General features: G+C 31.7%; 2 protein-coding genes across 2 annotated transcripts; one reads left to right on the forward strand and one right to left on the reverse strand.

Moving 5' to 3' along the window:
• Positions 1–1,183: 1,183 nt before the first annotated feature.
• On the forward strand, positions 1,184–3,668 carry LOC110714796 (glycine-rich RNA-binding protein 2, mitochondrial-like). The gene is made up of 5 exons (XM_021893350.1): positions 1,184–1,332; positions 2,464–2,591; positions 2,671–2,739; positions 2,863–2,969; positions 3,060–3,668. The coding sequence occupies exons 2-5, from the start codon at positions 2,477–2,479 to the stop codon at positions 3,237–3,239; spliced, it is 471 nt and encodes a 156-aa protein (XP_021749042.1). The 5' UTR covers positions 1,184–1,332; positions 2,464–2,476; the 3' UTR covers positions 3,240–3,668.
• Positions 3,669–9,998: 6,330 nt separating this feature from the next.
• On the reverse strand, positions 9,999–12,649 carry LOC110714973 (UDP-glucuronate 4-epimerase 6-like). Its single transcript, XM_021893528.1, has 2 exons — positions 12,009–12,649; positions 9,999–11,313 (listed from the first exon to the last, which is right to left on the reverse strand). Exons 1-2 carry the CDS (start codon positions 12,458–12,460, stop codon positions 10,422–10,424), a joined length of 1,344 nt encoding a protein of 447 aa, XP_021749220.1. The 5' UTR covers positions 12,461–12,649; the 3' UTR covers positions 9,999–10,421.
• Between the last annotated feature and the right edge of the window lie 963 nt (positions 12,650–13,612).

Here is a 13,612-nt window from a genome sequence, read left to right on the forward strand (position 1 = left end):
CAAGTCTGACTCGATCCATAATCACCTCTAACTTATCTAATTTAGAATACGAGTATTTCATAATGCTTAAGTATGGTTGGGTCTACAACCTCTATCCAAGAAGTTAGTACTTTGCATTTATAAGTTGTGTTCACTAAATTATACTCCGTATGAAATATGTTGAACAACTATGTAGTACTTGGTTAGGGTAGGGTATTTTAACCGAAAAGTTATAAGATCAAGCTTCACTGTACTAGAGGCCCACTTGAGGTTAGGAATTCTCTTACCCTTCCCCCCATTCCCAATGGGACTTGCCTGTCTAGGCAAACCAAGTTGATCTTGATAGGCTTTAGTTTGTTGGGGCACCTTCTCAGTACCTACAAAAATGGTTATATTTATAACTATTTGATCATTTGGAATTATGATACGCACCATGATCTCATTTTGTAGGATAAAATTGTCAAGTAATAAAGTGTACCCAACCATTTGAGTCAGGTTTGGCGGCCCAGTTTAAACTTGGTTAGACCAAGATTTACACGTTGGGTAGTTGTTATTAACCCAATCACACTTCAAGTTATACATATCTTTAAAATATAATTATTGACCCATTTTTAAGATTGTTTTTGTATCACGTAAATTAATTAATGCATTACATTTCACATAATAATTAAAAGATTGTTACAAATTTCAAATTCCTATTTCAAAGATGGAATTATCATCTTGTTTATTTCCCTTTAAAGACTACGAGCGAAAAATGGTCGTATCACATCTCAACTGAACAATGAATAGACGCCCAATCTTAAAAATGTTCATGACCCGAACCACTAGTCAGCCAAAAAGAGACTTCCGTCAAAATCCGATCCAAATCCAATCCAATTTAGACCTGTTCTTTTTAGGTTAATTTTAGTTCAGTTCAGCTCTAATCTGTTCAGTTGAATTCCTAATTTATCTCTCATAAATAATTCATTTCAGTTTAATTTAGCTTTAATCCGTTCAATATAATCCAGTAAATCAGAATAAACCCTCAATAGGTGATTAGAAATTAAACAAAGCAACCTAAAAAACCAAACCCGTATAAGCCAAGCCCCATACCATATGTTTGCACTAATCAAGTATTCATTCAAGCATATACATAAAATAGAGTACAGAGTACTGTATAAAAATCCTCCTCCTTTTTTTTTTTTTTTTTTTTTCAAATAACCTAAAACCCCAAAACCTTGATGATATTTTTGTAACCCTATAAAAAGAGGTCCGTAAGATATTTCAGATACCAAACCTCATTTTAAGCTTCTCAAAAGCTTAAACCCTAGCCGCTCCTAAACCTCACTCTCTCTCCTCTTTCTCTCTCTTCAGGTATTCCTCTTTTCATTTTTTAGGGTTTTTGTCTTGCATTTTTCCATTTGTCGTTTTACGATCTACAATTATTTCTCAGTCGCTCTTGTATTTTGTAATTCATTTGATTATTTGTTGTTTATGCTGCTCTGTTTCATGTCAATTTCTTGCTGTTTTGCTTAATTATTGCTTAAAATTTTATGTTGATTGATTTATGATAAGTTATTTTAGGTTAAATATGTTTTAATGTTGATTTTGTTTTTGAAATGTTCATTCTTGGTGTGCAAGATGTAATTTTTGTGCAATTGGGATATGATTTATAAGGTCTTTTCTATTATTATTGGAAGTTTGAGCTTAATAAATCTGTACTCTTATGAATTAGTTTGATTGAAGAATGATTCATGATAGTAGGTGGTTTTATGATTTCTTAGCTGCATGTATTGTGTATTTTATAGATAAATCATATAATATAATGATGTTCTGTATGAAAGAATAGCTAATAAGGTTTTATTTTCTATATTCTGGAAAGGTTCATTATTTCCTGTACATCTTGAGAAATGGCCTGCTTTATTACTGTAAATATATAGAGAGAGCCTTGATTTTACTTGTTTCAAGGGTTAAGCTTACTGATAGTAGTCTAAATTGGGTCTGTTCATAGTTGAGCTATTGGTGACACCGCAACATGTATTGTGTCTGTCGGAGTTGAGCTATTGGTGAATCGTATTGTAGTCGGTTATAAATAATGGTAATTAGAATAAGTTGTAAAGAACGTCCCGAGCTCATGCCCATGGTAATGCTATGCTTACCTCACAAAGTTATACTTAGTTCTTTCCCATTACCACCCTATATTACCACCTATCAAACAGTTCTTGAGGTTTTTCGTTTGATATTTGTTTTTGAGCTTGTGAATTGTAAGCCTATTCAGGGCTTTTCCTATGAGATTATACACTTAAAACGTATAAATTGCAGAATACCTTTTCCCTGTGATGATTTAGCGTGAAGTATATGAGTTTAGTGTATGAAAATTAGAAATTCAACAAACTGGCCTGTTCTTATTTTGAAGTTTAAATTTAAGATATTGTGAAATGTAGTTTTTTTTCCCTTTGAGATTTTAAGTTATAGTACCTTCCTGATTTTCCCTGTTCTGTGTAGATTATTGTCGAAAATGGCGTTCCTAAACAGAATTGGCAGCATTCTTGGTCAAAGCATCTCACAAAGTTCCAACTCATCTATGATGACTGCTATTCGATACATGTCTTCTTCAAAGCTTTTTGTTGGAGGTACTTGATTGATTTATACATGTAATAAATTATGCTATTTTAGTATGGAACTTTTTAACTTAAACTATGTCCACTTCAGGTCTTTCATTTGCAACTGATGACGGCAATTTGAAGGATGCATTTTCCAGTTTTGGTGAAGTAGTAGATGGTGAGTATTAGCTATTTCTTACTGAAGCTGTTTTTCAGAAACAACTACTCTGTGTTTGCAAGTTTTAATAACTGTCCTAAAGTCTGCAGTCTTTAATTCATTCATTTTTTTTGTATTTCACAGCTAGGGTCATCACTGATAGAAACACCGGAAGGTCTAGGGGATTTGGGTTTGTTAACTTTGCAGATGCTGAAGCTGCAAACAGTGCATTGTCTGCTATGGATGGCCAGGTGAACACAACATACTTGCAAAGTTCTTTTGGATATTCAATATACACATTGAGATCATTATTTTAACATTGTGCACTGATGTATATACAGGATCTGAATGGGCGTAACATCCGTGTGAGTGTTGCAAATGAGAGGACACCAGGTCCTCCCCGAGGTGGAGGTGGTGGGTACGGAGGCGGAGGCTATGGTGGTGGCGGTTACGGTGGTGGAGGCGGAGGCTACGGTGGCGGAGGCTATGGTGGCCAATCCAGATCAAATGACGATTTTTAATAAAGTAAAACTGCAAATGTTCATAGCAAGTGGCTGTAGCCTGTAGGAAATGGATGCAATTTAGGCTCTTTTATTTGCTTCTATTTTAGTGGATGTTCTCTTAGCTGCTGCTTTGCAATTCGGTACAACTTTCGCTGCTGTGGTTTTCAAGTTTGATTGATATGGTGGTGATACTGCAATACTCGTATTTGTCTGATTAATTTCTGCAAGTCTGTCGAGTCTAAGAGCTTAGCTGGTGTCGATGAGGCTCTGTTATGCTTGGCTCACTAGTATGGCACACAATTTAGGTAGATTTTATTTATATCTTTCAGAATTCAATTCACTAGTCAGCCATACAGATGAATATTTTATCCAAGGCTTGTTCGAATTTTATAAAGGTTTTATTTTGGAGCTATTTTATATAGGTGACACAAGTACGTAATTTGGCAATATCTGAAATTTTCAGTTTTCTCCCCTTTTAGGTGATACTTACAAATTACTAAAATTTATCCTCATTTGTTTAAAACATATACTCTGGAAGTTTGTTCTCTACAAATATCAAAATATGGAAAAAAATAACGAACTTTTATACTTTCATTTATTTTTTCATCTATGCTTGTCAATGCAAAAGTTTAATGATTAATAACTTTAATTCAGTAAAAAGTATAAAAGTTAATTGAGATAAATTTACAGGATCCCATATGAAAATGTTTTTAGCAGTAATTGTGCTGGCTTTGTTTTGAATGGCTGCAAGTAAATCGAACACCATCTTTGCCCTAGTGAAATTACTGGCATACCAGTTTTTGTATTACTGCTGATAAACTGTACATAGCGCCATTCATGTACACTTCCAAAGCAGCAGCAAAACTTCTAGCAGCCAAGGGGGAGCGTGCAGGTGATGCGGCAGCAGACCAGCACTTACAAATTATGGAAGCTTATCTTTGCTTAACATCTCCTAATTAATTAATTGACAGTAAGTTGGATACTTGGATAATAAGAATTGTAACCACTGTACACCAAAACCTTATAGTCATTTACTTCGTGGGAAGTTGAGGGGAATGTAGGGTTGCACAATATACCATAACCTTGTTATATTTAAGCTTCGAGAGTATGATGCACATTATACTCTTAGTCATATGTTTTATATATTCTCTCAAAAGTATTATGTGCACTATGTTCTCGCCCTTGCATGTACAATCTAACTTGCATTATTATACAGCTCCATTCAAAAAAAAAGAAAAAAAAAAAAAAAAGAAAAAAAGAAAGTTATTTTCATGCAAATTTTCAGTGATTCAGAAGCAGGGGGTTTCAGACTAATGGGCTGATTGTTGTCCAAATCCTAATGCCTCCCTTTTTTTGCTAAACTTTGTATCATTCAGTTAATGGGCCCTTAAGGTTTCTGACTCACTTCATGTATTGTGTCTTTTTCTGATATTGTCTGTTTGATATTTAAAATAAAATAAAATAATAATATAGAATAAAAATTAGAGAATCTTGATATATTAGCTCAATCATTTTATTTTTTTATCATCATTTTTTTTTTTTAATTCGAGAAGTAGTCTGACACTTCGAGGACACTAATATGCTTCTTCTATTGCATTGCATTATTAAAAAGTTATGTAGTGGTTCATTACATCATGAGTTATTATCTTCAAAACTCAAATCAAAAGTAGCATTTAAGCTGATTAAGTCGTAATAATGTTAGATTTCTAAACTATTTTGAGCAATGTTATTTTATTACAAATTTAAAAATAGTATTCAATACGTCTTGACAAATTATAATTTTTATTTTACATATATATAGCGTTACATTCATTAGTTCATGTCATTAAGATGTGTATTGAGTTGGGTCTAAGGCAAAGATTTTATGTTTATACCATAGCGTTGTATTTGAAGATGATCTCTAATTGGGCCATAGAATCAAATCAATATTATAAGATATAGTTTTGACACTAATAATAATATAATGAAATTGAATTAAAGGGGTTGTATTTGATAATAGATGACACTTACCGACAACCGTACCCTACATTTAGACAACCAAATCTAAAGGATCCCTCACAAATCAAAAGATTAACCATCAAAGTGCTTCCTTAATCATGCAACATCTAGACTTAACTAGAATAAAGTCATGGCCTTTCTTTCACTCATAACAAATCAGCAATAATGCATGCATTTATAATAGGGCCTTGTTAAAATCAAGTTGAAGAAATTCAATTTAATTTTAATTGAGATCCACAAAGTTTGTAATTGTGCCTTCCTCTATTTCATCACTTTTTTTTTTCCCTAATCACTCTCAAAACTCTATGCATTAGAGATTATAGTAGGACTGTAGTAGCATTTTAGTAATAGTTGGGATTTAAATTTAATTTGAATCTATCTTTTAAAACACGTTGTTCCATGAATGTCTAATTAAATTAACATGATTGTACAATTTTAAAGTATTGTACTTAAAATAGGGCACGACTTCTCGGATCTGATGCATCACAATAATGAATTAGTGATATGGAGGTTTGATGACATATATGCATGAGATCTTATATAGGATATCTCAATGTGTTAATCAATGATCTTTTGTTTGGACATATGTATTATATTTGTCCGTTTCATTATACGTACAAGGTACAATACTTTTATTTTCACGCTTATGGACTTATCAATCCATATCATATTTTCAATCAGTAAATATCATTCCTTAACTAACATCAAAATATACCATTCAATTATTAAGTAAACATCACAAAAAGTTCCTCACAATTAGCTGACCTCTTCTCTAATTATATATTATTGATTTAATTAGTTATTATAATTATAATTAATGACTTCTCCGAAAAGAAATGAAATTAAAAAGATGGAATATTTTGATGTGCACAAATTGATCTAATATATAGATCAATTAATTTATTTTTAATATATATATCAAATAAATTTGTAATTGAGTTGACCACACTATTGCCAAACCCAAAATACAGCTTTGATGTATGTTTGGTGGTGTTTTCTGACCAGACCATGTTATCCTATGATTCGTATGTGTAGGAGTTTTTATTGCTTACAAAATATGATGATTTCGAAACAAATTTTTAATTTAGTCTAGTCAAACAAGATTGTTATTAGAACTAATTTAACTAAAATTGTAATTTATTGCATTGGTTATCAAAAACTAATTACATACTTCTTTCAGTTCGTATTATTTACTTCATCTTGTATCAATAGTAACATACATAATATTAAATTTTAAAAATGTTTTAATTGAGGGATTTTCAAATGTATTATAAGGTGAACACAGAATTCTTCAAAAGTTCGTTGACTTATACTTTGTATAATATTAGGTTAGTCCCCGTGCCATGTACGGAAATTTTTAATAATTAATTTTAAATTAACATTATATAAAATTTAAAACATTGATGTTAATGAGTAACGAGACAGTTGCAAACATTGGCATTCGCCACATGAACAGGGTCATGAACTAATAGTAGCTAGTCAATTAAAATTTAATTTCGTTACTTTAAGAAAGTTTGTGACAGAAACGCTAAGAGATTTTTTATTTGATTATTTATGATTGTTGAAGTTATGGATTGCGACTTGTGAGTATATACTTCTTGCACAAAAAAAAAAAAAAATAAATAAATAAAATTGTGAGTGTATTAGTGTATACTATAGATCTAATACTGCAAATTTAAAAAGTAAACAGGCTTACTTGGTACGTTGGTTATCTTGTATACTAGCCTAATAACCTAACTTTAAGTTGAATTTGTATCAACTGTGTAATACTTTTTAATAATACGAGTCACATTTTTTACTTTAAACCCTCTTCAAATTATTATTATTATTATTTTTTTATGCAAAAGAGGGGCAAGCCCCGGGAACGAGAAAACAAGAAAACAATTAAGGGGGAACAAAGCGTGGCATAGCCACTCCTACTACATACCCTCTTCAAATTATTACGAGTAGATGTATGATAGTAATGATACCTTTAACAAAGAATTAGATTGAAAGACAATGTTAGTATGATGGAGCTCTAAAGCTATATAGTGTAACAAAGAGCGAAAAATGTATAACGACGGCAATGTACTACTCCGTACAACAAGGTAATACAAGCATACAAGTATACAACATTGTTAAATAACCCACAATCACATCGGACTACATCACTACATCATGTAATTTAAGGGCAGAATATTTTCTACTCCGTACAAAAGTGACAAGATTTTTTGGATATTATAAATACATGCTAAAATACATTTCGAATTTCCAAACCTTGATTAATCACCTCAAATTAAATTCAACCTTAGAATTTTCCTCTAAACCAAGCTGTCGGAATACTATTAATTTTAAACTTTATGCATTATGTTCACCAACTAAAAAGTGCAAAAATGAACATGGGTTAAGGAGACACAAGAACTTTTCCGATGAAGCTTAACATTAAAGCAATTTCCACCGCTATATGCCCGTTCACCACCACCCACAACCTTTTTTGTCCCTTATTATTAGTCTTTCGTTATTCAAATACATTCATTTCTAATTATTGTTAGAGATATGAGATACCATCTCTACGGAAAATATATCATAAATTTAATTTGTTCGAGTTTTAATCAGAAGCTCAAAAGAGGTGATTGATAACAAAGGAGTAGTTTTTACAAAAGCTATCAATCAATGAATATGTCAAATGTATTTTGCTAATTTTTTTAATGGTAAAGGAGAAAAACTTTGACTAAATCTTAACCCTTATGGTTTTTTAAGGTTTACTATTTATGGATCAGATAATTAAAAGTGAGACATAAGGATTAGGACTCCGACCTCAATAACCAGGGGAAGTTTTTCATTCATTGCCTCATTGGGGCTAGTAGTTATTTCAAGAGTTTATGGACATAAGGAATATATATAGTCAATATTGATACAAAATGTTATTGGTTAGATATATACAATTTCAATCTTACAACTAAAGATTAAATTTTAAGTCTAGTCCTCTGTATATTTTGGTCTAAGATTTGCTACTCAAAGTGTCTTTAGTGAAAATTGAAATCAAGGTACAATTTTTTTCCTTAAGCCAATTTAACTTGATTTTTTTTTTGGTGCACACGAGGGCCAAGGACCCGAGAAACCAAATTTAACTTGATAAATATAAATTACTACTACTCTATTCAACATCTCAAATTATAAACAGAGAAAACAAAAATCATCCATTGTATAGTTTATTAAAAATATAGACTCAAAATAAACTAAATCTATCACGTATCATTGAATTCTATATCCTAGTATTCTAAGCTTACTGTATCATTTCAATTTATTTATTTTTTAAATTTGAAAGATATCACTATAATGTTTACATTAATATTCGGTATATATGTACGTATGGGTTGTATTTTATTAAAAACTTTGACTTAAATAATTAATGTATTACAACTCAACAACAAATCACATTACCACTTGGCCACTCAACTCAGAATTGCTTTCCTCAATCTTCCATCCAATTTCACATAAAAAATTCTTGGTACCTATTTTCAAAAATGAAGAATTCTACAAACCACATTTTACAATCATTTTTTTTTGTTTTTATTTTTTGAAAAAGGATAATATTCACATTTTCTCTTTTTAAATAAATGTTCATACACATAACTTTAAATTAGCTTCTTTGGTCCCCTTTAATTTTTTTTTTTTTTTTTTTTTTTTGGGTACAAATTTGGTCCCTTTAGTTTACTTTATTAAAGCACACTAGCATCATTGAAAAAAAAAAATCCTGTTTCTCTATCAACAAAAACCCTAAAATAGCGGCTAAACAAGATTCTTTAAACATTATGATGATGATATGGTCAAGTGCAGTATTTTAAGCTTTTTTTTTTTTTTTTTTTTTTTTTGAAATCAGTATTTTAAGCTCAATTAACTATAATCTATTTCTATGATCTTCTTGAATGATCACTTAATATAAAATTTCAAGTGTACAAATAATAAATACGAGATTAAATCGTAAATTGACATTTATAGTATGCCTAGACTAATGTAATCATTTAGTTACTTAACCCTTTGTTTTAGAAATAAATTAGTTATGTTTTCGATTGAGGTGGTTAAGATGTACAACATATACTTGTATAAGTCATATAACCTTATTACGAAAGTTTATAAATTTAAGTTTATTGATTAATAAAAACCAAAATGAGTATGAAAGTGGGATATTGTTCTCTCCACTTTCATATGCCCAATATATTTATTAAAAATAAAAATGAATTAGCTTTTAACCTTAGATTAGTGTCGGTGATCTAATAAGACAATCTAAGTTTGACTTATTCGGCAAACACATCTACCAAATGGCAATCAATAATTTGATCAAACAACCAGTTATCCTCACTAATTTAGTCCACTATCAATCACTCAATAAGCTGCCACTATGTTTACCAATCATCATCAAAATAATGGACACTTTTGGAAACCCCAAAATTTTGAAATATTAAGGAGTGAAGAGTAACAAAATTATGAGTAAGTATTGATGTATAATTATGATATGCTTAAAAACAACAACTTACAAAGATATTATGAAGTGTTCAAAGATTTGTAAACTCATGTTTCACGAGGCAGGGCAACTAATAAGCTTGATTTTAATTGAGTCGTGATACACAATTATGAATCTAGACTTCTTCGAAAGCAGTAGATACTCGATAATCAATAAAGATCTAGTTATTTAAATCAAGTACAAGCATAATAATAGAAGAGTGCATACGTTATTTACTACAACGAGTAAAAAAAGTAAATATGACCATAACCTGTTAAAAAAAATAAGAGAAAAGATGGTTGATGTCATAGTTGTTCTTTCATTTCTGTTATAATTCCAAATTGACTTTGACATACAATCAACTATTTTTGGTTTATCATCTACTCCACTTTTGAAGTAGATCATTCCCCAACAAGATCATCTAGGCTTTACAATATTTTTCTTTCTTTTTTTTTTTGGCTGGATCCAAATTTCATTATTACCTCTCCATGATCTACACTTATCAATCTCCCTCCTTCCCTTTTTCCTATAATAATAATAGTAATAATCTTATATATGAACACTTAAAAGTTTCTATATCTATAGTACAACATCATCCATCCCCTTAAGCAATTAAATAAAAAATCTAAATGAATTAAAAAGAGAGGTGCCCATGTTCTTTGTTATGAACTATTCGGGCGTATAATAACCATATAACCATGATGAACGTCTTAGATTGATTACTCGGCTTCAGAGGGAATATCCTTTTTTACCTTCGGTTGGACACCATAATAACTAACGTACCACTTTACAAACTTCCTAAGACCGGTAGCCAAGTCCGTGGTGGGCTTGTACGCGAAATCCTTACGTGCCAAGGTAACATTAGCATGTGTGAAGGGCACATCTCCATTCCTTGGCATTGTGATCACATGTTTTTTAGCCTTCACATTCAATAACCCTTCCAAGATAGAAACTAGTCTCCCAACCCCAACAGGGCTAGTATTACCCAAATTGTACACCCTCAATTGAGCCGGCCCTCGCTTCTTGCCACCACTCCCGGTACTCTTCTCCGCCGTGTCTAGCGCCCCGACACAACCCTTCACGATGTCATCGACATACGTGAAGTCACGTGCCACCTCGGTCCCATCATGGGTCTTGTAAATATTAATGGGCTTCCCTTGCAAAATGTCCTTGGTGAAAAAAAAGTAGGCCATATCCGGTCGGCCCCACGGCCCATAAACAGTAAAAAACCTAAGCCCAGTAAGAGAAAGCCCATAAATGTGGTTATAAGTATGGGCTATCTCCTCCCCAGCCTTTTTAGTAGCAGCATAGAGGCTAGCCGGTTGGTCGGTCCGGTCCATTTCCGAGAACGGATTATCCTTATTAAGTCCATAAACAGAACTCGAGGAGGCCCAAACAATCGCGGGTTGTGGGACCGCGGCCTTAGCCACTTCTAAAAGGTTGATGAAGCCAGCAATGTTAGATTGTACATAAGATTGAGGGTTCTTCATAGCGTAACGCACCCCGGCTTGAGCCGCAAGATGTAGCACATGGGTAAATGGGACTATATCAAACAACTTGTTCAACATTGGGGTGTCATTTAGATCTGCTTCCACTATAAAGATTTGGTTCCTATATAAAATAATATAAAATTAATTAGGAAATAATATAATTGGTCCATCACAATAAATATATAGTACTAATAACAAATCATTTACAGCATATATCTTTCTTAATGCTTAGAATTTGGATTACATGGGTGAATTGTTTAATCTGAATTAAAAATTATATTGGAGTACAAGTAAAATCAGTAATCATTTTGTCTAATAAGTTTTAAACAAGTTACAATTATAATACTATCAATATAATTAATTATAATCCTTAATCAATTGTCTCTAATGAAGTTCTTATAGATCTTTGTTATTCACATTATAATTACCATTCAAAAATGAAGATAGATTCTACTTTTGACTTTTTTTACCGATCACCATCAAAGTAGGAACAATATTTAGAGACGAGTAATTATCGTTTGTAAATCAATTAATCAATCAAATTCCTATTAATTGTAGGCAAAGAAAATAAATAAATAAATAAATACTGCTCTGTCCCTAAATTACATTCCTCTTTCTCGCATTTATTCCGTAGGGACGGAGGGAATACTTACATAATAAAGAGAAAAAGGAATGTAATTTAGGGATAGAGGGAGTAGAATAAAATATATCAAGTAAAGAGTATCAAATATATTATGCTACTAGAATAAAGTGCAAAAAAATAAAAAAAAAAACATGTTGTAAAGTTGGGTGTGAAATGAATGGATGTATTATTACCTTGACAATAACTTTTGTCTTGCCCGTTTAAGTGATGGGTCATAGTAGCTGTTAAAATTGTCGAGTCCCAATACTCCGTCGCCCCTTTTTCTGAGGGCGAGGGAGCAATGGGTGCCGACAAAACCTGCGGCGCCCGTAACGAGTATTGAAAATCCGTTAGGGCGCCGCGGGGTTGAGGACTGGCGCACCTGCTTCTCCCAGGCTGCGCCAGTCCCGTAGAAACCCGACGAGAAGAATCGGCTCGTCGTGTGGATTGACGCATTCTGCGAGTCACCACCGCCGATTGGGTAGTTGAGAGTAAAGAAGAATACGAGGAGGAGCGCCACGAGGAGGGTTACTCGGAATAGGAGCTTCGACGAGGCGGCTAATAGCTTAGTGTTGTTCACGCGCCGTAGGTAGCTGTTGTACCTTTCTAGCTTTGTGCTCTTGCTGAGGTCTGGAGAAAACGCCATATTGTATTATGTGTTGGAAGATAATGTTTAATTTGTTACTTCGTAAATGATTTTTGAGATGTGAGAAAATAAAAATGATCAATTTTTATTTTTGGTTTTATAGGAAAAAAAAAAAGTTTAAATAAAGGGCTCAGTATTTGATGAGGGAATGGAGAATCATTGAGCCCTGAAGAATGAATGAGAAGAATGGATGAGAAATATAAAGGAGAGAAGGGAAGAGAGAAAATTAATTTTTAAAAATAAATGTAATTAATAATTAATATTTAAAAAAAGAGGAGAGAGAAATGAGGGGGTTGGGTTGGGTGGAGACCACTAAATGCAAACTATGGTGTGTGCTTTTATGCTTTTAATAATTAATTAAAATGGCTTTTATTAAAAATAAAAATTGTTAAGATAGGTATAGAAATTATAGCATATGTTAATAAGAGTCTTGAAGATCGATTGATTGATTTTAAGTAGTTTGTTGATTTGAGGAGTAAATGAAGGAGTGTAACACTTAACTAACTATTATCTAGGTTAAATTGTTAATTTCCTATAAAAACCTAGTTATATTATTTTATTGTAGAAAATATTTGCTCACTAATTACTGTAGAGTACGTAAGTATTCTGTAAATATCTTTTACTCTTATATTTTACTCTATACGAATGTTGAAAGAAAATATATACAAATTAAAGTATAACCATTTTTAAATATCTAAAATGAAGTGACCAATTTTATTACTATGTATTAATTTTTTAATCAAATTACTAGCTCACTACTATTGATAATGCTAGTACATATATCCATATAATTTTTACAAAGTACATAAATTAGTATTTAGTGACTTGGGTAAGAGTACTTTTTTTTTTTTGGTAAAAAAGTGATTTATGTACTTAATTAAATAACATATCATAATAATAAAGTATATAATAGAGAATTGTAATTAATATCTCTAATTTTGTAAATATCTACTGTATATTTTGTTTATAAATTTGTTTTTTTAATGTGTGTTATTCCACACTTATTTCACTCGTATCCCACTACTTTTTCACCAACAACAAATTTAAAGGAAATGGTCCACAATCATTTATAGGCTTATAGCATATATATAGGCAATCTATAAGCGAAGTAAAATCCAATCCAAATTTGTCACCCTTGTAGCCTTGCTCCTC

This window comes from Chenopodium quinoa, unplaced genomic scaffold (genome assembly GCF_001683475.1).
Source record: "Chenopodium quinoa cultivar QQ74 unplaced genomic scaffold, ASM168347v1, whole genome shotgun sequence".
Taxonomy (NCBI): Eukaryota; Viridiplantae; Streptophyta; class Magnoliopsida; order Caryophyllales; family Amaranthaceae; genus Chenopodium; species Chenopodium quinoa.